The sequence below is a fragment of the Solea solea genome, chromosome 2, assembly GCF_958295425.1.
Source record: "Solea solea chromosome 2, fSolSol10.1, whole genome shotgun sequence".
NCBI classification, from domain to species: domain Eukaryota; kingdom Metazoa; phylum Chordata; class Actinopteri; order Pleuronectiformes; family Soleidae; genus Solea; species Solea solea.
In genome coordinates this window covers 20,113,752-20,134,563 of record NC_081135.1, presented here as the reverse complement: position 1 = coordinate 20,134,563, position 20,812 = coordinate 20,113,752, and the positions used below count along the sequence as shown (strand labels likewise).

Sequence of the window (20,812 nt, the reverse complement as noted above, 5' to 3'; positions counted from 1 at the left end):
GGAGGCTAATTTAATTTGTGTCATATTGGGAATAGGGAAACACATTCCAGTAAAATATGGATAATTCATGTATGAAATGACCAATATCATGCTTCAAATGACATCAGCATGAGTGCCATTACCTTACAGCAAGCTGTCTCAATATTATGCATGACCATAATTTAATTCTTCTCAGTCAAGATGAATTTTTCAGATATCCACAATGACAATATTCTACCCTTTTACATTTTTTTCATATGAAAACGTATTTCTAAAAGTGGCAAATTGCGTCACTTGTCTGGAGCTAAAGCATGACTATCCATAATTCCACTTGGAGATATCTTTAATCCTCCTGGGATCACTACATTGGATTGAATTCAAGATAAAACAAAAGAAAATTGTCCTGGCAAAAAAGAAGTTGTGGATATCTGAAATGTTTCGAAAATAGGACGAAACTCAATACCGAGAAATACATATCCAAGCTGCTCATTAAATGATAAAATGCATACATCAAACTGGGGAGCAATTTTGGCCGAGGTTGAAACCAGTAATCATTTTCATACATGGGTAAGTATTTTCCATGCTTCAGATCCGGATCGTGATCCAGATTTGGACCAAAATACACATTAAAATAGACCTCTATGAGGTACTTTCTCAAGATATTTCTTTTTCAATGCAACACTGACATGCTGTAACCATGTAACCATTTTATTAGGGACAGGACACCACATATTCATATTATGAACTCACCGCTGAGGAAAGTTTGCCTGCCGCCGCTGCTCTCCACACACAGCCGAGGTCTCTCTGGTGTGGACACGGAGCTTTTGAGACTGGGAACAAAGGTGGAGCAGGTGTCCAGGTCCCGACAAACCCTGTCCTGGGTGTAAATGACGCTCGACTTGGACGGAGTACAGCCCATCTGCACTGGGCCCAGATACACTGGAGATAAAACAAACAAATAAACCAACACAAAAACAATGTCCGTACGCAGGAGTATACCGTGACTGACATGTGAATCTGAGAGAAGTGATGGAGTGGAGGTGACTGATGTGAGGTCGGGAGATTTCACTCCTCCCCTGCACAGGATCATGACACTTGTCACTTGTATCCCTCACTTCATGTGACTGCAACACGTTTCTACAAATTTCCCTGCTGATGAACTCTAAATGTACAATGATGTATGCTCTAAAAGGTACAATAACGTCGGGTTAAAAATAAACATGTTAACAGTGAAATATTATAATTCATAACTATATAGAACAAATATAAAGTAGCAATCCTGATTAGAAAATAGTGTTGATAATAAATACAACAATTTGCAGTAGCTTTTAAATACAAACTTTAAGAGGAAGTCAATGTGACAATAGTTCAATAAAGGTTCAATATTAAAGCTGATATTGGGTCTAGTGTGCAACTTCAAGGGTTTTCTGAATATATCAGCCATGATAATGTTTTGTATAAGTATAAATGACCACATTGAATTGAAGATTGTTGGATTTTCATAGCCTTATAATAAGACTTTTAGATGATCTCTTGGTAAGGGTGCCACCATGCTCTCACAGCAGCTCAAGACAAACCAGCATGTTTTAAGGTGAAAGCTTACTATGCAAACATTTAATAGCTCTGCACACACACAGACCCGCTGCATTGGCCAATGAAGGAGTAATGTAAATGTTTACATAGTGTGTAAAGTCAACCATACTTTCCTGGTGTTTGCAAAAGCCCAGGTGAGTGGGGGAGTCCTCCATCAGCTGCAACCCATTTCTTCCACACTGGATGTTTAAACATTGCTCAGCAGTTTTTAAATCAACCAACCTAACACACAAAACACACATGAATTTTTTTTTAAAGATAAATTCAAGATTTATTGTAAGAAGTACCAAGAATTTATTTAATCAAAATTGCTTGGCTCTCAATTCAAGGTGAAAATCCACAGGTTAAGTGATGTGGAGGGTCCTGCCATGGGCAGCAATAAGAGATTACAGTCTTTAAGTCATGATGTGAGAAGTGGAGGCTTTTCACTCTGTTCAGCCAAGTGTCAGAAGTTCACATGTTCTCATTGTCTTTATGTTTAAGCCAAGGCCCAATTCTCAACAAAACACTCAACAGCCTTCACCAAGGCATTCATTTCCCTTTAAAAGTGCACTCCTACATGACATACAGCAGTTGCTGTATTGAAACTTTACCCTCATTCTTACTCATAACCATACTTCAGATGCAGTTTTCTGTTTTATCACCTACAGAAACAAACATATCGAATGCACAAAGAGAATGAATCCAAAAGTAAAACTTTGGCAAAGGACAGGTGCCAACATTTTGATTTGAATGTTGAATGTCCCTGGGCTTGGATATGTGTACCTATGACAACCTGCTGCTGTGACAGCTCCACACGCTGACAGGATGACATCACGTGCTGGTGTCCGATAAGGTATCTAACATGACGTCACTCTCGTACATGTCACACTCCAAGGTTAAAGAGAGTCGCAAAGGTGTCTCCAGCATCATCTTGTCCTGATTTGACAGTGGTGTTTCCAAAGACGTGATGCTGGTGTCTTCCACTCTTGGCGTGGCTAGGAGGTCACCAGGCTCCGATGTGTTCAGCATCTTAATCAGTGCTGGAGTGTTCAAGTTGCCTCGCACTTTGTCATTAATGTCGGTGCCTGAGTGCAAATAAATGACAACACATTATTGACACATTGCTGGTGTGAATATTTTACAAACTTCTACAATTCACTGGTGATTCAGTGGAGGTTAAATGCTTGCCAAAAAGAAAATAAAGAATAACTCACACAATTTCCTTTTTTTTTTTTTTTTTAAATTAATAACACATTTCCCTAAAAACTTCATTTGTGATCAACGATGGACATACAAGAGACAATATCTGATTTAGTCCAAATAAACCTGGAAACACACTAGTATGAAGAGTCAGGGAAAGATAAAAAATACATGTACAGATACATTTCATCTTTAAATGTATAAAACATATAAAATGCTTTAGTGTTGAATAGTTATCTCATACCTATAAAGGCATCTGTGTCACCAATGTACATCTCTATACAGTGACCAAGCATCGTTACAGAGAAGGTGTCATCCCTTTTCAGTCCAAGTGCCTGCCATAGAAAGAGAAAACCTCAAACTTCAAGAAAGACAGTCATTTGTTCAGAGAAAATCAACCAATCAGTGAATTCTACCTTGCATATTGTTTTAAATTCTTTACTGGATCCAAACTCACTGAAAAACAAATTAACCCTCGAGCGTACACCACCTTGCTCTCACTATAGAGCTCAGATTTCCATGGTTACGCCTTTTCTAGCTTGTACTGCCAGGAGGAGCTCCGACACACACAATGTCAAACAGGAGACAGACACTCTAATCCTGTGAATAAAAGGGACTTTACCGTATGAAAGTAGTCAATAGCGCTCTCAAAGTCGCCCATGAGGCTGTGCACATATCCTATGGCAGCGTAGGTGGAGGCGTGCTGAGGGATTAACACCAGTGCTTGACGGTGGTACTCGAGAGCCTGATTGTACTTTCTACAAAAAACAAACACGTAATATGCAAAGTTGACATCAACAACATTTTAGTGACAAAAACATCTTAGAGTGTATTAAAACAGAATACAACATTATAACCAACTCTCCAATGACTGTGATTGTTGGTAGAATAACAGCACATTTGTTATATCTTGATAAGTCAGATCACCCATCTGCAGAGTGAGCAACTTCAGGCATGTAGCAACATCTATGCCATGAAAACAAAAATAATACACTGAAGCATATCGCACATATTCTGTGCTCAATTTGCATAATTTATTCATACTGAAACACTTGTACACTGTGATGGAAGATTGAAAGTAATCTGTCTAAATTCCATGCAACATCCGTCTCATCCTGCGTTAGCCGGTCTATTAAATTCTTCTTTGTTTAGGGTTTATAAGTATGTATATGTATCCAGTCTAGTGTCAGAATCACCCAACTGACCGATCTTCCTCATTGACAGTGTATGCCAATTGCAGGTGTTGTTTAACAACTAAAACCTAAGCCACATTTGTGATTTTCATAACAGCAGAATAATAAATACAATACCTCACAACTCCAACATGGCAAATTGTCTTTAAATACACATTTATATTTGCAGATGATGGCTGTTTTGTGGCAAAAATACATACATACAACTGTAAGTAATGGTTTCCCAGGAGACACTCATTGTATGTGTACAATGGGTTTCAGATGTCGTTGTGTAGAACAAATGGAAAACTGTTACAATCTGTTCTTTCAGCAATGAATCAATTATGCAAATACAAGTCTTAATTTTGTATAGATGACTCTGTCCTTTTCCATTTACCCAACCTTTCAATACTAACACATGTATGGTACACCTTCTGCAAGTCCCTTATACCAATTCAGTGGCGATAATGAATTATTCATTCAAGTGGGTCATTGCATGAATTCTCAATAAGGTTCCTGCCTCTGCAGAATGACTGCTAACAAACACACAAGCACTTGGATGGTGACAGATAAGAAAGGAAATAAATAGGAGAGAACGCATCTTTAATTATTCACACAGGAAACATTTTGTGTTTAGTTTCTGTTTTACAGGTATCACATGTGCTCACCCCGACATAAACCAAGATGATGTATTGGGGGGGTATAAAAAACTCACTCTTCTACACAAGACTATTCAACATCATTAGCTCAAACTGCACTATCAAAGTGGATAAATACTTACTTCAGTTTCCGACACACATGACCCAAGTTGTTTAGCAATGGCTCCCATTTGTCCACAGTGACCTTAAATTTAAAAAAAAATCAAAAATAAAATTAAATAAAATTAAAAAAAGAAAGAAAATAAAATCATACTGTAAACAATTCTTGCAGAGACATGGTCATATCTACCAGCTATTACAGTTCTGTTCATTTCAACTGGCGTGAGAGAGAGAGTGAAGAGAAAACTGGTGGTTTTCAGTACAGGCAGGTTTTATGTCTGTAGATAAATTTTGTCACCACAGTGGGATCACAATGGTGGAGCCACAAAATGTTTGTTGTTTGCAATTTAGATCAGGTCTGACCCATGAGTATTCATGTAATGATTGAGTAATAACTACTGGGTACTTTTGCAATTAAATAAGTAGTTACCTCATTCCCTATGGCTTTAATCTTCTCCATTGCATCCAAAAACAGCCTCTCTGCAGTCTTCCAGCTGAAAAAGACATAGAAAAGATTTGCAAGGTTCCCACACCTTAAGTATGTGTGTAAAAACCTATTTTCATGACAGGCATGTTCTACTGTTTGACATTGAGTAAATTAAGCTTGTTTTTGGATTCATGAAAAGAAGAAATTGAACTTCAGACACCAAGCTGCCAACGGTATTAAGGGAGATGCTATAATAGGCACAGAGCAGATAAAATAAATATCAATTTTGAATTGCACTGCAAAACGCATTGGTGTTATATGATTTTCTTTGTGTAAACAAATAAATGTAAACATCTATTTACTTGGGATGGTTCATACTTATCTCATAAGATAAACAAGTAAATCTGTGTCAGAGATGTAGGTGATGCTGAGACAAATATACTGTAAACTGAAATCATTAAATGCAATGCCAGCTGCAGTAAAAAATGTACAGCAGCAGGAAGGGCTGCACTTATACAAACACTTTAATTTAACACTGAAATATGAATGAGCAGTAAATTCTTAAACATCAATGATAAATGCAGGTCATATTTCAAAATAGACATCTTTGCCTGTTAAACCACTTTTTTTTTTTCTTTTTCCACAAATATCACTGCTGTTCCAACATCAGATTGTGCTGCCAATAACGCTTATTGTAAAGTGTTACTGTGTGTTTATGGCTGCATGACTCACTCTCCATTTTGAAATGCAACCACTGCCACCTCGTGTATGACGAATGGGTCCTCTGGAGCGATACTCAGGGCCTGACTGAAGAAACGTTCAGCCAGCTTGGAGTTGTTGGTCAGACCGTACTCCAGGCCAATGTAAAGCATGGGTAAGTGACACCTGAATGAGAAAATAAAGATACCACACCCCAAGTTAGCATTATCTTATTATTTAACAACACTTAAAAGACTCCCCAGTCTCCAAGAGATGTTTCTAAAAAAAAAAAAAGAAACAAAATAACAAAACCAAAAAGGAACACTAAAACACTGACAAAATAGTTTATTTTAGCTGTAAACTTTCAGCAGCACCATTAATTTGATGGCTGGGAGAACATTTTTGGCCGACTACCCCTTTCAATCAAAAACAAAAAGCCTTTAAAATCCTGCTCTCCATTTGTGTCACACATTAAACATAAAGAAATGTCAACCCACACTGCCTGTGCAATTAGTTGTGGTATTGTGCACTTCTCAACAGACAGCCATAGCCTCCAAAATCTACATCTTAGTATATAAAAAAAAAAGTCAGCAGCAGTGCTAACTAGTCATGGGGAAATTTTCTAAAACCCCTAGAAATTAAAACTAGATCTTCCCAGTTTATATTCTGTGCCCAGGTTCATTAATCTTTTTTTATGCTTCAAACTCTATCCACATGCCTATAAATTCTGCCAATTACAGAACAAGTGGAGAGACACCTATGACAACAGAGAGCATGATGGTAAGCTGTTATTTACTGTCAATTCTGCCACAGGGAGGAACATATAGCACCACTGGCTGTTGTAAACATGAAGCAATATCTGCAACACTTCCCTCCACAGCTTCTCCACACATGTATACATGCAGGCGCAATGGGTTTTGTTTTACACTGTATTTCAAAGAAATTAGATGACCTGTGCTACATTCTATGATTTACTCTCATACAATATAAGACAAAAACATATTTCATATAAATCCTTGTCTAGAGCAGCTCTACAAAGACTTATCTATAAAAGCATATAATGGACATGTGAAACATTTATCTACCCTTTCATCAGCTGGGCAGCAGTAAAGTAGGCAGCCATGGCTTGGTCGTGCTCACTCTCCACTGCAAATGAATGACCATAGGCAATCCACGCAGGGCCATAAGTCCTCTCCAATGTGGTGGCTTTGCTTCAGGAGATAATTCAAATTGCGTCAGGAAACCTAAATATATGCCCACAATCTGGCTGCAAACACACACTTCCCTTAAGAGTGTAGCAATACACACCTAAGGTATCGACGAGCATGTTCGTTTTTATGGCCAACCATGAGATAGTAGCAGCCAACAGCAAACCAGGATACCTGATAAAATGTTTAATTTTGGTTATCAAATGCTGAAAATTATCCAAACAGAATGAAGTGATATAACTGCAGCACTTACTGGGTTGTTGGGATACAAGTCTACAAGTTTGTGTGAGAGGTAAAACAACTCTGTCGAGGGTGGGGGGAAAAAACAAGAAAAGCTTTAACAGAACTAACCACAACTACTGTATGGTTATGAAGGGTACCAAGCAATCTAAACATTTCTATGTGGTAGAAAATGTTTTTACCATTTGCTTTTCCAAGCTCCACCAGAGTTCCTATATGGACTGGTAAACAGTTGGCATGGAAGGGGTCTTTAACTATCACCCTGAAATAAAAACAAGAAAAGCTGCATTCAAAAGTTAACAAACACTATATTTATATTTAGATAAATCATTTAATTGTGTTCCCCATCTGGTACAACCAGTTTAATTCACATCATATCCAGGGTTAATAAATCAAATTTCAAACTAAAAATCTGCTGTTTTTTTATTTGATTTTGATTTTATGCAAGCTGGTGATTTGGAATTTGGTGTTACAGTGGTATAAACCACTTGAATGGTTTCAAGTTACACCACATTTTCCAAAATATTTGGACATTCTGGTAAAAGTGGCTAGTGTTAACAACATTGAAATGTCTGCTGTTTAAAGTTAGTAGTAACTGTATTAAGCTTTTTGTGTGCGACTGTCACAAATCTCTTGTTGCAGTAAGAGCAACGTTAATCAGCTGAAATGACGCCTTATTGTGTCATATTATAGCACATCAATTCAGGATGTGAGCAGAGATGTGTTAATTATTTGCAGAACGTTGAACAATACAATAGACAAAAAAACCAAGGACACCTACATTGATGTTAGTTTGTAGCACATCTTGAAATCACAGTTATAATAATGTCTCTCAGCAAGTGACACCACTACATCCAAATTGTCCTGTAGACCATTGACCATCTCTGGCACCACCAAATCACTGGGTTTGTTATACTGTAGAATGAAGGGGAAAGAGAGTGTACGTGTGAAGAGAAGGTAGGTGCAGAATTATTATTTTTTAAATTATTATTATTATTATTATTATTATTAATATTAACTGTACACAAATAAAACATGGGGATCAACAAAAATAAAAAAAACAACTTTATCTTTTAACTTAGCTTCACATATTTTAAAAACTTCATGCAGATCTCTGTACCTTCTTTAACTTATTCTCATAAAGGAAGTGTAACAGCTCCTCCTCTTCCTCAGTGCACTGTTGACTCAGAGGCAGTGAGTCAAGGAAGTCTTTTTCTGTTGAAGAATGACAAACTTGTATCACAAAGGCTGCTGCTATGAAACCTATTGAAATGATAAACGAAATAAAAGAGTGCATATCTGTAGAAAACTAAAAGATCAGTGCACATCAATGACCCAGATCAGTCTCACCTTCCTGTGCAGTCAACATGTGGTGGGATGTTAAAAGGTCAAAAGCTTCAAAGCAGTATACATCCAGTTTTAAGGCCTCTTTGTAGCTGGAGGTGGCCAATGGTCTGTTGTCCATGGCATCATAGATCTTACCCCGCAGGAGGCAGATGGAGCTGCTGATCTGAAATAGTTTAGAGGAAAAACAGGAAGAAGTCTTTAGTAAATTATATTACACATAATTTCATCCACCCACAACATAAACAAAGATTTAAAATAAAATAAAATAAAAAAAATGAAGTAAAAAATAGCACATAACATTAAAACATTTCGGCAACTCTGGTCAAATAATTCATAGTAAATTTTAAAAAATGTATTACAGGGACTTCACGTGCAGATTTGAGGATTGGTTGAGGATTATGCAGTATATCCCAAACAATATAATGCAAAATACAGGTCAAGAATTAAATTGTGAACATAGTGTGTAGAGTTTCTGGTCATATAGCAATGTAGCTCAGCTACATGTTTGCAGTAACAGCATTCAACAAGGCTGTGACTGTGAGAGTGGCTCAGAGAAACCTGCTGCAAACACCTGAAAATCATTTTGGCCTATGAGATTCTGTGCAATGGAGGACAACATGCACCCTCGTTGTCTGGTATGTTCGATGAGATGTTCCTTAATATTTTCATAGATTCTTAATTAACTTATTCTTTGAAGCATGAATATTAATCTATATATCTTTGGTGTTTCGGTTTTCGGCCAAGCATTTCCTGTTTTTCAGTCAGTTTCAGGTGCATCCCTAATTTATTTGATGTCAGTCAGTTAGTCATCATCTACCGCGGGGATGCTGTGCCAATCTCAGCTACATCGGGCAATCCATCGCAGGCCCCACACATAGAGACAAACAACCATTCACTCTCACACTCACAATTTACCTAATCCCCACATTGCATGTTTTTGGACTGTGGGAGGAAGCCGGAGAACCCAGAGAAAACCCAAGCACACACGGGGAGAACATGCATACTCCATGTACTTGTTCCAACTGGGGCTCGAACCCGGGACTTCTCGCTGCAAGGCAAGAGTGCTAACCACTACTCCACCGTGTGGCCCTTATTTGATGTTTGTATTCAATTTTTTATTGATTTATTTTAGTGTGTAATTTATTACCAACTTCTGCCTGTTTTCCAGGACTTAAGAATAAAAAAGAAAGAAATGTATCTGATGTCTCTGGTGCCATATACACGTATGGATCTTTGTTAATAATACATTTGAAATATTTAAATTCTGCAGATGTGTTTGTTGTGAATTGGCAAGTTTAAATATTTACAATTATCTGGCTCAAACAGACATCTGTGCTGTTTGACATTGAAGCAGACCCCCTCCCCTCAGTACAACCTCTGTCTGGGTCAGTGACAGGCTGGGATCTGGCTGAAGCACAGCAATGTGCTTTTTGGTGGAGATCAAGCAATAAGCTTTAATATATGATGACTTGTGCAATATCACAAATGGATGAATTAAATATTCAAAACTCAGCTTTTCAACACCTTCGCTGTTGACTGCAGCTGTGATTTCTCTCCACAGAGTCGCTTTCTAACTTCCTTTGATCCCACTTGTCAGGCTGACAAACAGAATCATCTTGTTATTTTTTAAATTCCGATTTTGCTTATTTTCAGTTTCTGAAGCTTCTCTTCTTGGTCATATTCCACATCTTACTGTCGTAAAACTCAAATAATGATCCGCCACCACATTATTTATTATTTAAGGCTGATCAGACATATGCCAGGATTGGGTGGCATACACGTTTCATGAATCACACATTAGACTTGGCGTAGGGTAATATGTACCCCTGAATCCGCACCATTTTCCAGGCAACTTTGATAAATGAAGGCCACTGTGAGCAGGCACAGAGGCATTTATGTGTGCTAGAGCTGAAACAATTAATCTAGAGCTGAAAAGAAATTATTAATCGATTACTAAATTAATCAACAACTATTTTGATAATCGATTAATCGGTTCAACGCTTTTTCCATGATTAAAACAAGATTTCTGATTGTTTAAGCTTCTTAAATGTGAGTATTTTCTTCATTTCTTTGCTCTGGAGAACAAAGAAATCATTAAAAGTTAATCATTTTGGTTTGTAGACAAAACAAGACATTTGACAAATTCATCATTTCCATGTTTGACGAACACCGATGAACATTTTTTAAGGTTTTCTGATATTTTATGGAGCAAACGATTCATCGATTAATCGAGAAAATAATCGACAGATTAATCGCTTATGAAAATAATCATTAGTTGCAGATCTAATGTGTGCCTTCTGCACTATGTGTCAATATTATCTGAACCACAAGGTAGTGAACAATGACATGATTTTAGATAAACAGGAATGAGATAATGTCTGCTGACGCATGTAGTGGTTACAATAAAATAGATAAAAGCCTGTAATCCATTTTCTACTGTTTAGTACTAATGCAGTACCATCTCATAGATTTGGGAAGTAACTATGTGTCTCAAACAGTGTATGATGTGTTACATATGACCTCTTCCCAGTGTAATTTTAATTTGACAGGACTGTAAAAAAGTCCTGTCAAAAACAAAACTGCTTCACATTATCCATTCAATCAATTGTGGCAGGACAGACTTACAGAGGCAGGGGACATGTCCCAGTCCTTGGCCGATTCTCTTGTTCCACTGTCCTCCTTTACACTCCTGTCCAACAGCTTCTTACTAGCAGGTTCCTCCATGTCCAGAATATCCAAGGCCTGTTGGAACTCTTTGGCAGCATACTTAAAACAGAAACAGATTTGTGTCTGATACAATTATCTAAATAATACACTGCAATATGTGCAAAAAGCTAGAATGTTAAGTGATACAATATTTGCATTTTTTCATCTACTCACATGGCACCTAGCAGCAAGGTACTGACAAGCTCCATAAAGCTGTGTGAAAGAAGAAAAGCATCAGACTGGGCTCACATAGTTTTTTTTATTGTAATTCTCTACACAGTTTCCTTAAGAGTGCACCACATAATACATACTTCTGCACGTACAGATGTCTCTCACTTAATATGTGATTACCTTGTCAAGTTTTCGTGATCGGAGAGCATGCGAGGCTCTGTGGTACTGTGAGGTCAGGTAAAGGCACTGAGCTAGCCAGTAGATATCCTGGGGATCCTCTGTATGTCATACAAAATGACCATCAATTTATGACATTGGAGAGCCATAATAGACAGGTCAGTAAAGGTTCTCAGTCATCCAGGTCAGGTCAAGTCATCTTCAGTAATTGTAGGCAACTGGACTTGCTTGAGTTGAAACTTAACTCAAGCAAGTCTAGTTTCCCACAGCTAAATTTGGAACACAAGACAACCTACACAAACAACACTGCAGCTGTTGTCACGATTGTATATAATCTGACATCATATCACTAAAATAATTAATTCACAGTTGCTATTGTATTTTAAAAAGGCTCCTCAAAAAGAACAGTCATGCTAAACTTAGCTTTACATTTATAAGTAGCATTAGCGTTATAACTTTATGTTACAGATGAACAAGTAGGTACGACAATACAATTATATACAACATTAAAGTCACTCACCGTGGGAAAGGGATGCTATCTTATCGGCCCAAAAAAGAGCACTTTGATACTGTTGCTGTAAAAATTCAAACAAAAAGAACAAAAGGCAAAGTCACTGACGAACCGTTCTATTTGACTGTAGCTGACTGAGTTGTTGCTTTATAGTAAGGCAAGAACAGTGTATAGGTTTGTTACTACTAACGCCCGGTCTGCTCGAAAACTAGCATTAGCTAGTAATACATTAACTCATAAAGAAATCATAATTCTTACCTGGTCGATATACTGTCGTACTCGCTTTCGAAGTCTGTCGAGATTCATTTTGTTTTTAAAAAGTCTGACACAATGACTAGCAGAATCGTGTCATTCTCGGAGAAAACGATGTATTAAACGGTCCACTCAAACAGTAGTACGTGCTAGCTCGCTAGCTGCGTAAAATCAAATCCGCGGCTTCTTTCTGCACTGAGTGTTCTGTTCAAATGTACCGGAAGAAAACTCATCATGGATGAAAGGTTCCACATTAAATCAAACCTTTTTAAATGTCGCATCAGGTAGTACATGCCGTAAAATAAGTTTAAAAATGTAACAAATTTTGTTTGAGTCACATGTGTATTATTTAACGTGTAGTTGAAGGGTGTATTTTGACTTTTTATTCATATTTCGTCATCCACATTATGTTTAAAAACAGCATATACAAAGTACTACAGTCAATTTTAGACTAGAATAGTACAAAACATTCAGACTGCCATACTATACTGTGATCTGTTTCTGGCGTCAACGTTGTTCTTGTCTAAAATGTTTGTTATGGTCTACTGTGCAGAAAACTGTAACTGATCAACATCGCGTTTCGTGCTTCTTATATGCATGTCGCTCCTTGTTTTTGTTGTTGGCACCCGTAACTGACGTTTTTCTTCTCTTTCCTTTGACTGTTTCCTACTCTTGTTTGGGTGTGTGTGTGTGTGTGTGTGTCAGAAGAAGAAATGTCACATGAATCTGTGTGGTGGATGTCTATATCAGGCTCAGGGGTGTGTATCAATGGCCTGATGCATCAATTCTCTGTAGCTTGTGTCCTGCTGGTTTCTGTTTTTGTGTAATTTCCTTCAGAATCTGCCTTGTCAGTTGTGTTGTTGCTTGCAGGGCTCCACGTGGTTGCATCTGTGTTTTCTTCTTTATCAAAACCACTGCTCTGCTTCCCAGGTTTCTGTTGCCCCTGTTGCTGACACATTAAATGAAATCTTTATTATTTAATCTCTATTGTTTTGTAAAATAAAAATAACAATACAGCTTAGGAAGACGGTTTGACTGTTGTGTTACAGTATATTTCGTGTATAATTTGTGTGTTGTTTTCAATGACTGAAAATAACCTTTTGTGATGTTGCACTGGGGGCAATGTTGTCCATCAACTCTTGAGTTTTGAGCCAGTCCTCATGCCAGCTCTTCATATTATAGTGATACCTGCACAGCATATAGTCATCATTCCAGCAGTCAACTCCTCCATTTGTGTTCATGGTGTTTGATATTTTGTCCAAAAGAATAGCATTATCCCTCTGAATCACCAGTGCCCTCTCCTCCTCGAGCTAAACAAGACAAAATGCAATTTGTCACTGCAGATATGTTACATTCACTGCAATATTCATAATAATCATTTATTAATCATTATAACGATTTTTTTAAATAAATATTTAAATGAATGGTTTTACCACTGAAAGGTGAATTGGAAAAAAAGGTAATAATGAATAACCTGTTGTTTCTTTGCCTTCTGAATCAGATGACCGTGGGTTTTTGGTGCAGCATTATTTATTGTTGGATTAGCAGACTTAACCTTGGGGGAAAAAAACCATTCAGCCTTTACACGAAATGGGGGAAATAAATGGTTCCATGGTCAAGACATTATGAATCTGGAATAGCATGTTGCAGACCTTTCTCCTGTGTAAATCATATGTAGAATTGTCCCATTTCTGCTGAAGATATCTGCTTTTTGTGGGAAACAATGACCGGTATGACTGATACTCCTTTGTTGGCCTGGAAAATAAAGAACAGGCATTTGATTCTGCTCATGAGCAGTCACATCTCCTTGCCTAGAATAGATGGAGCCTCTCCTATGTGATGGCAATACAACTTGTTTCCAAAATTGAATTTCTGTTTTTCAACGACATTGATCATTTTCCAACTAATCCAAAACCCCAACCTTAACTCACCTTTTCTTTTCAGAGTCATTCCAACAGTCAACTCCTCCATTTGTCCTTATGATGTTTGATATTTTTTCCAAGAGATGAAAATTTTCTCTCTGAATCGCCGTTGCCCTCTCCTCCTCAAGCTAAATGAAACAAAACATTCTTATTTTTTTGTTGATATGTGCGAGAGGAATGACCTGACACTGTAAATAGAAACCTGGGAAATGTATTGCATTATTCTTAATAATGACTTATCAATAATAATGACTAATGTCTTTTATAGAGACTTATTGAATGGTTCTATCAGTGACAGTTCTGCTGCCAAATTATGGACATTTTGTGATTCTCAGTTCATTTCATGTTCATGAGTGGGGGGAAAAGGCAATAAAGAAAAACCTGTTTTTTCTTTAACTTCTGAACCAGATGACCATGGGTTTTTGGTGGAGTAGCGTTTATTGCTGGACTAGCAGAATTAACCTTTGGGACAAAAAACAAATGGCATGAAAGCAATAATACAATTTTCACTATAAACACCACTGCGATCAGGCAAAAACGTTTTTTATGAATTCATGGTCAAGACATTTTGAATCTGGGGTAGCATGCTGTTGCTGACCTTTCTCCGGTGTAAATCATATGTAGCATTGTCCCATTTCTGCTGAAGATATTTGTTTTTTGTGGGAAACAATGACTGATATGTCTGATACTCCTTTGTTGGCCTGCAAAAGAAAAGTAGACATTTGATTCTGCGTAGTACCAACTTTAGCGGTCACATCTCTCTGCCAAGATTTCAGTGAAGAGTATATTCAGGCTGTAGATGGAAACTCTATTTTGTTGAAATTCAACTTGTATCCAAAGTCAAAATTAATGTTTTTCACAACGCTGATCATTTAACTCACCTTTTCTTTTCAGCGTCATTCCAACAGTCCGTTTCTCCACTTGCTTTCCTAATGTTCAATATTTTTTCCATGAGAATATCATTTTCCCTCTGAATCTCCACTGCCCTCTCCCCCTCGAGCTAAAAAAAGATGAAAAAATAATTGAAACAAACAAACAATACAAACAATAGGTTTGCAAGAGGAATGGCCTGGTAGTCTTAATATATACCTATAAAAAAGGTCAACATGTTTGTAATTGCATTTTGCCACTGCAGATATATTTATTTTATTATGTTATTTATTTATTTTATTGGGATAATATATATATATTGGGATTTATATATAAAAAAATAAAGAAAAACCTGTTGTTTCTTTAACTTCTGAACCAGATGACCATGGGTTTTTGGTGCAGTAGCATCTAGTGCTGGATTAGCACACTCAACCTTGGGGGGGAAAAAAACAAACAATGAAAGGGTTGTTTCTCAGAACAGTGATAATTAATTTCATCATAAACACTATGAAGAGGGGGCAAAAGATTGGATCTAGACATTTTGAATCTGGGATAACATGCTGTTGCTGACCTTTCTCCGGTGTAAATCATACGTAGCCTTGTCCCATTTCTGCTGAAGATATTTGTTTTTTGTGGGAAACAATGATTGATATGTCTGATACTCCTTTGTTGACCTGCAGAAGAAAAAAAAAACAGACATTTGATTTGGCGGAACAACTGTAGCAGTCACTTCTCCTTGCCAAAATGTCAGTAAAGAGTATATTGAGGCTGAAGATGAAGACTTTCCTATTTCATGGTGATACAACCTCCAAAGTCACATTTTTCCCAGTGACCATTTTTCAATTAATACAAAGCACAAACCTTAACTCACCTTTTCTTTTCAGCGTCATTCCAACAGTCAACTCCTCCTTTTGTCCTTATGATGTGTGATATTTTTTCCATGAGATGAGTATTTTCCCTCTGAATCTCCAGTGCCCTCTCTTCCTCAAGCTGAAGGAGATAAAATTCTGTTAACATTGAAAAATGACGGTGATTTGCGAGAGGAATAATTTGGCAGTTTTAATAGATGACTGGGGAAAAATGGTCATGTAATTGCCTTTTTTTTTACTGCACATATGTTACAGCAAATCTTTTTTTTTTTTTTAGAGAGAATTGACTACATGTTTTTTCACAGTTTGTTTATGGCTGGAAAAAGCAATAAAGAAAAACCTGTCTTTTCTTCAACTTCTGAATCAGATGACCATGGGTTTTGGGTGGAGCAGCGTTTATTGCAGGACTAGCAGACTGAACCTTTGGTGAAGAAAAACACAAATAACAAAAGGGTTATGCATATATATATATATATATATATATACACACATATATAAAAACAAATATGGCAGAAGGAGTGCCATTGTGTCCATCAAACCACTGGTGCTCATGGAAGGGAAAACATGTAAAAAGGGGGAGGGAGAATTAAAAAATGGTATGAATATTAAAACAAACATTGCAGATGTGTTTGTAGCAATGTAAACTAAGCTTTCTTTTTCCCCCAAACCATCTTAAGTGCCTGGATTATTTCTGTCATTTTTGGTTATAAGTCTTCCTCCCCCCTTTTTTAACAAAGGGTTATGTCTCAGACAACAATGATGAGACAAATTCCTGCATTCACACTTTCAAGATGGAGAAACAATTGGATGAATCTGGGATAACATGCTGTTACTGACCTTTCTCCGGTGTAAATCATATGTAGCATTGTCCCATTTCTGCTGAAGATATTTGTTTTTTGTGGGAAACAATGACTGATATGTCTGATACTCCTTTGTTGGCCTGCAAAAAAAAAAAGAAAAACAAGTATAATGGCGACTCCAGTTTCATGGTGATACAACCTTCCAAAGTCCAAATTAATGTTTTTCAAAACATTGATCATTTTCAACTAATACAAAACCCAATTCTTAACCCACCTTTTCTTTTCAGAGTCATTCCAACAGTCAGTTTCTCCATTTGTCCTCACAATGTTTGATATTTTTTCCAAGAGAATATGATTGTCCCTCTGAATCTCCATTGCCCTCTCCTCCTCAAGCTGAAAGAGTTAAAATAATAAATAAAAAAAAAGTGCATTTTATGCAAGATGAATGAACTGGTTGTCTTAATAGATAGAAATAGAAAGTTAAATCTTTGTAATTGCATTTTGTCTCTGCAAATATGTTATATTTATTGCAGTATTTACATTTATTTATTATTATCACAATTCTCTTTTTATTGGGCTGAATAGTTTTGTCACTCAAAGGTCTACTGCCACAATTAAGTGACTGAGTTGGGAAACAGTAAAAAAGAATAACCTGTTGTTTCTTCAACTTCTGAACCAGATGACCATGGGTTTTTGGTGAAGTAGTGTTAACTGTTGGATTAGCACACTTGACCTTGAGGAAAAAAAAACACAAATAAGAAAATGGTTTTGTTTAAAACAATTGTCATCATACAATTTCAGCAAACCATTTGATGAATTTGTGGTGAAGACATGTAGAATCTGAAATAACACGTGTTGTTGCTGACCTTTCTCCTGTGTAAATCATATTTCGCATTGTCCCATTTCTGCTGAAGATATCTGCTTTTTGTTGGAAACAAAGAGCGATATGTCTGATACTCCTTTGTTGGTCTGAAAAAGAAACATACATTTGATTCTGCTTAGGAGCAACTTTAGCCGTCGCCTCTCCTTGCCAAAGCTTCAATGAAGAGAAGTTTCAGGCTGTAGATGAGACTCCAATTACATGGCAATACAACTTGTTTCCAAAGTCAAAATGTGTATTTTTCCCAACATCGCTTTTTTTCGTTGAATACGTAACAAACCTTAACTCACCTTTTCTTTTCAGAGTCATTCCAACAGTCAGTTTCTCCATTTGTCCTTATGATGTTTCCTATTTTTTCTAAGAGCATAAAATTTTCCCTCTGAATCACAAGTGCCCTCTCCTCCTCGAGCTAAAGGAGACAACATTTTATTAAAGAAGGGGAAGAAAAAACAGTGTATTTTTGCAAGAGGAAAGACCTGGTAATTTTAATAGATACATAGAAAAATTGCAGATATGTTATATTTATTGCATTTTCATAATAATAATTTATGTATGAGAATAATTCAAATAACCTGTCGTTTCTTCAACTTCTGAACCAGATGACCATGGGTTTTTGGTGGAGCAGTGTTTACTGATGGATTAGCACCCTTAACCTTGGGAAAAACAAAACAAAGGGGTTGGTGGAAGAAATAAACGAGTTTGTGGTCAAGACATTTTGAAACTGGGATTATTTCTGACCTTTTGCCTGTGTAAATCATATGAAGCATTGTCCCACTTCTGTTGAAGATATTTGCTTGTTGTTGGAAATAAGGACTGATATTTTTGATACTGCTTTGTCGGATTGCAAAGCAAAAGACATTTTACACAGAAGACCTCCTCATGCAGGCTTCGAGTACTTGTGACTCTTTTTCTTCTTTGGTATTTCATGGCACTTGGCATCTGTAACACCGCTTCCTTCTTCTCTTCCCTTTGCGTAGTATTTTCCTTCTCTTAGTAGAATCCGTAAACCCTATACCTCAGCTTTGATCAAAAATAAGTAGCCTATTACTGTTAGTAGTCAACAATCCATTATAGTCACTTCCTCTACTTCTTCAGTTGGATTACTGCCTTTGATCTGTTGGAGTAAAACAGATCATCATCTTATTCATCAGCATCATCATCAATGTCATCATCATCATATTCTACTGCTTCTACCAGCTAGGGTGGAAGGTGGTGTACCGTGGATGGGTTGTCGGCCCATTTCAGTGACAAACAATCATTCACACGCTCATTAACATCTACGGCTAAATCTCCAATCAACCAATCTATAATCTGCATATTTTCGGACTGTAGGAGGAAGCTGAAGCACCCGGAGAAAATCCATGTGCACACAAGAAAGTGCAATCTCCACACAGGTCAGTTGGTAGTGGTGTTTGTTATCCGTAATGCTATATTATTGTCCTCATGGCCCCAGGATTTAATCATCCACTATTCCATCTTTTTCCTTCTTTAAATATAGATCAGTGTGAAGATAGAAGAGGAGGCAAAGGAAAGAGAAGTAGGTACTAATGCAACATAACAGGTGCCAACTGCCATTAAAAAAATACACCAAATAAAAAAATCCAGACGGAGGCAGTAATACAACATTATGGATGCCAGCTACCCTAAAACACAGAAGAAGAAGATTCACCTTGTAGTATGCGGCTGCCTTGATGTCGCAAATGTCACGACTCCTCTTCTGCCCAAGTGTGTGTTCATGTTCTCAATCTCCCAGGTTGACTAAGCTCAGGGAGAGCAGTCTGTTTTCTGCCAGTCATACATGGTTGCCATGACAGCAGCTGGAGAGAGTGGAGATGAATGAATAAATGAATGAATGGATGGATTCAAATGACGTGCTTGTTTGGTAAGTATCACACAGTAAAACACATACAGGCATAGAGGAAGGCTAATTAATGAGGAGAGAGTGAAAATGTAAAATGAGCTGTTCTGCGAAGACACAATTACTCACAGTTAAAGCTGAAAATAACCTCAAACGCAAATGTAACTAAAATGTGTACTGTTATAAATCATTATTGTAAAAGAAATAGAGTAAAACATGTAGAATCATTACAATATTCTCACTGAATTAAATCCACAAGGTCAATAGGAAGTAGGTGACTATATGTTCTGACTTGTTCTGACAGTCACAGCCTTGGTAACTGTTACTTGGAAACTAACATCAGAGCAACTTCAGCAGTCATACTTGTTCTAAACAGATTGTACACACAAAGAAAAATCAGCTGCCATACACCACAGTGTAAGCTGATGGCCAACTCATGAAGAGGAGAAAAAGTAGAAAGCTTCATTGATCTTATGTTTTTTTAAATTTCTGATTAAATAAAATGCACAAAAACACAGTATTGAATTCAATTATGTGGTATCATGATGTAACTTAAAGTACCCCTTATCTTCTGAAATATACAACTCATAGAAGTGTTATCCAATGATTTTTTTTGAATGAGTCCCATTTAGGTGATTTCATGAATGAACAACTACATTACAGCACTACCCCCTACTGACCAGACCAGGGTATGATGATTTTTTAATTTTTTTTCTATTTTATGAAACAACTGTCAAAGATGAATCAAAACATGTGAATTAAAAATAAAATAATTCATTTGAATGTTTAATACAATTCTATATAGATTATTATATTACCCTTCTTCATTCACAAAAGAAACTTAACATAATAAAACACTTGGGTGGAAGGAGTCATTGTGTTTCTTCATTGTGACATGGCAAATAATTGTCCCTGCAGTCATGTCTCAGTGAGTGTTGGGCCAATAAGAGGAGGTGTGTCAAAGGAACAAGGGCAATCACAAATATGATAAAATAAAGTTTAGAAGTTAGTTTTCTAGCCAAGGTTTAATAATTTTATATCAAATCGTAAAACTGTTCTGTAAACTCTTATGTCTAATCCCTATAAATGACTTGCCAGCTGAGTCTTTATGTTTATTTCCTCCCCAACAAAAAGTGTGCTTTAAATTGGAAAAAAGAGTACATTTTAAAGCTGTAGTTTGTAAAACATGTC

General features: G+C 36.9%; 2 protein-coding genes across 3 annotated transcripts; both read right to left on the bottom strand.

Moving 5' to 3' along the window:
* Positions 1 to 1,878: 1,878 nt before the first annotated feature.
* On the bottom strand, positions 1,879 to 12,623 carry cdc16 (cell division cycle 16 homolog (S. cerevisiae)). The gene is made up of 18 exons (XM_058618175.1): positions 12,429 to 12,623; positions 12,180 to 12,234; positions 11,663 to 11,760; positions 11,486 to 11,524; positions 11,231 to 11,371; positions 8,609 to 8,768; positions 8,379 to 8,473; positions 8,040 to 8,173; positions 7,441 to 7,520; positions 7,272 to 7,321; positions 7,119 to 7,192; positions 6,896 to 7,021; positions 5,844 to 5,996; positions 5,115 to 5,178; positions 4,708 to 4,769; positions 3,377 to 3,512; positions 2,999 to 3,089; positions 1,879 to 2,639 (listed from the first exon to the last, which is right to left on the bottom strand). The coding sequence occupies exons 1-18, from the start codon at positions 12,474 to 12,476 to the stop codon at positions 2,386 to 2,388; spliced, it is 1,860 nt and encodes a 619-aa protein (XP_058474158.1). The 5' UTR covers positions 12,477 to 12,623; the 3' UTR covers positions 1,879 to 2,385.
* A 167-nt stretch (positions 12,624 to 12,790) lies between these two features.
* cfap97d2 (CFAP97 domain containing 2) lies at positions 12,791 to 18,860 on the bottom strand. Of its 2 annotated transcripts, none has more exons than XM_058622664.1 (19): positions 18,502 to 18,860; positions 18,336 to 18,416; positions 18,054 to 18,172; positions 17,750 to 17,852; positions 17,536 to 17,616; positions 17,158 to 17,276; positions 16,921 to 17,023; positions 16,424 to 16,504; positions 16,086 to 16,204; positions 15,786 to 15,888; positions 15,567 to 15,647; positions 15,226 to 15,344; positions 14,943 to 15,045; positions 14,726 to 14,806; positions 14,354 to 14,472; positions 14,075 to 14,177; positions 13,897 to 13,977; positions 13,520 to 13,732; positions 12,791 to 13,365 (listed from the first exon to the last, which is right to left on the bottom strand). In XM_058622664.1, the coding sequence occupies exons 1-19, from the start codon at positions 18,700 to 18,702 to the stop codon at positions 13,204 to 13,206; spliced, it is 2,172 nt and encodes a 723-aa protein (XP_058478647.1). In that variant the 5' UTR covers positions 18,703 to 18,860; the 3' UTR covers positions 12,791 to 13,203. The 2 variants fall into 2 exon arrangements, with proteins under 2 accessions (XP_058478647.1, XP_058478646.1); XM_058622663.1 differs by having other exon boundaries at positions 12,791 to 13,371; positions 18,502 to 18,859.
* Between the last annotated feature and the right edge of the window lie 1,952 nt (positions 18,861 to 20,812).

Bases quoted from the DNA above. Each gene is read 5' to 3' on its own strand.
- cdc16 (XM_058618175.1), bottom strand. From the start codon at position 12,476: ATGAATCTCGACAGACTTCGAAAGCGAGTACGACAGTATATCGACCAG. The intron at 5,997-6,895 runs GTAGATAAATGT...TTTCTCATTCAG, and splicing joins GCTGCCCAGCTGATGAAAGG to GTGTCACTTACCCATGCTTT. The intron at 5,179-5,843 runs GTGAGTCATGCA...TGTCTTTTTCAG, and splicing joins GTTGCATTTCAAAATGGAGA to CTGGAAGACTGCAGAGAGGC.
- cfap97d2 (XM_058622663.1), bottom strand. From the start codon at position 18,702: ATGCCAAGTGCCATGAAATACCAAAGAAGAAAAAGAGTCACAAGTACT. The intron at 18,173-18,335 runs GTTATTTGAATT...TGTCTCCTTTAG, and splicing joins AGAAGTTGAAGAAACGACAG to CTCGAGGAGGAGAGGGCACT. The intron at 16,205-16,423 runs GTTTTTCTTTAT...TATCTCCTTCAG, and splicing joins AGAAGTTGAAGAAAAGACAG to CTTGAGGAAGAGAGGGCACT.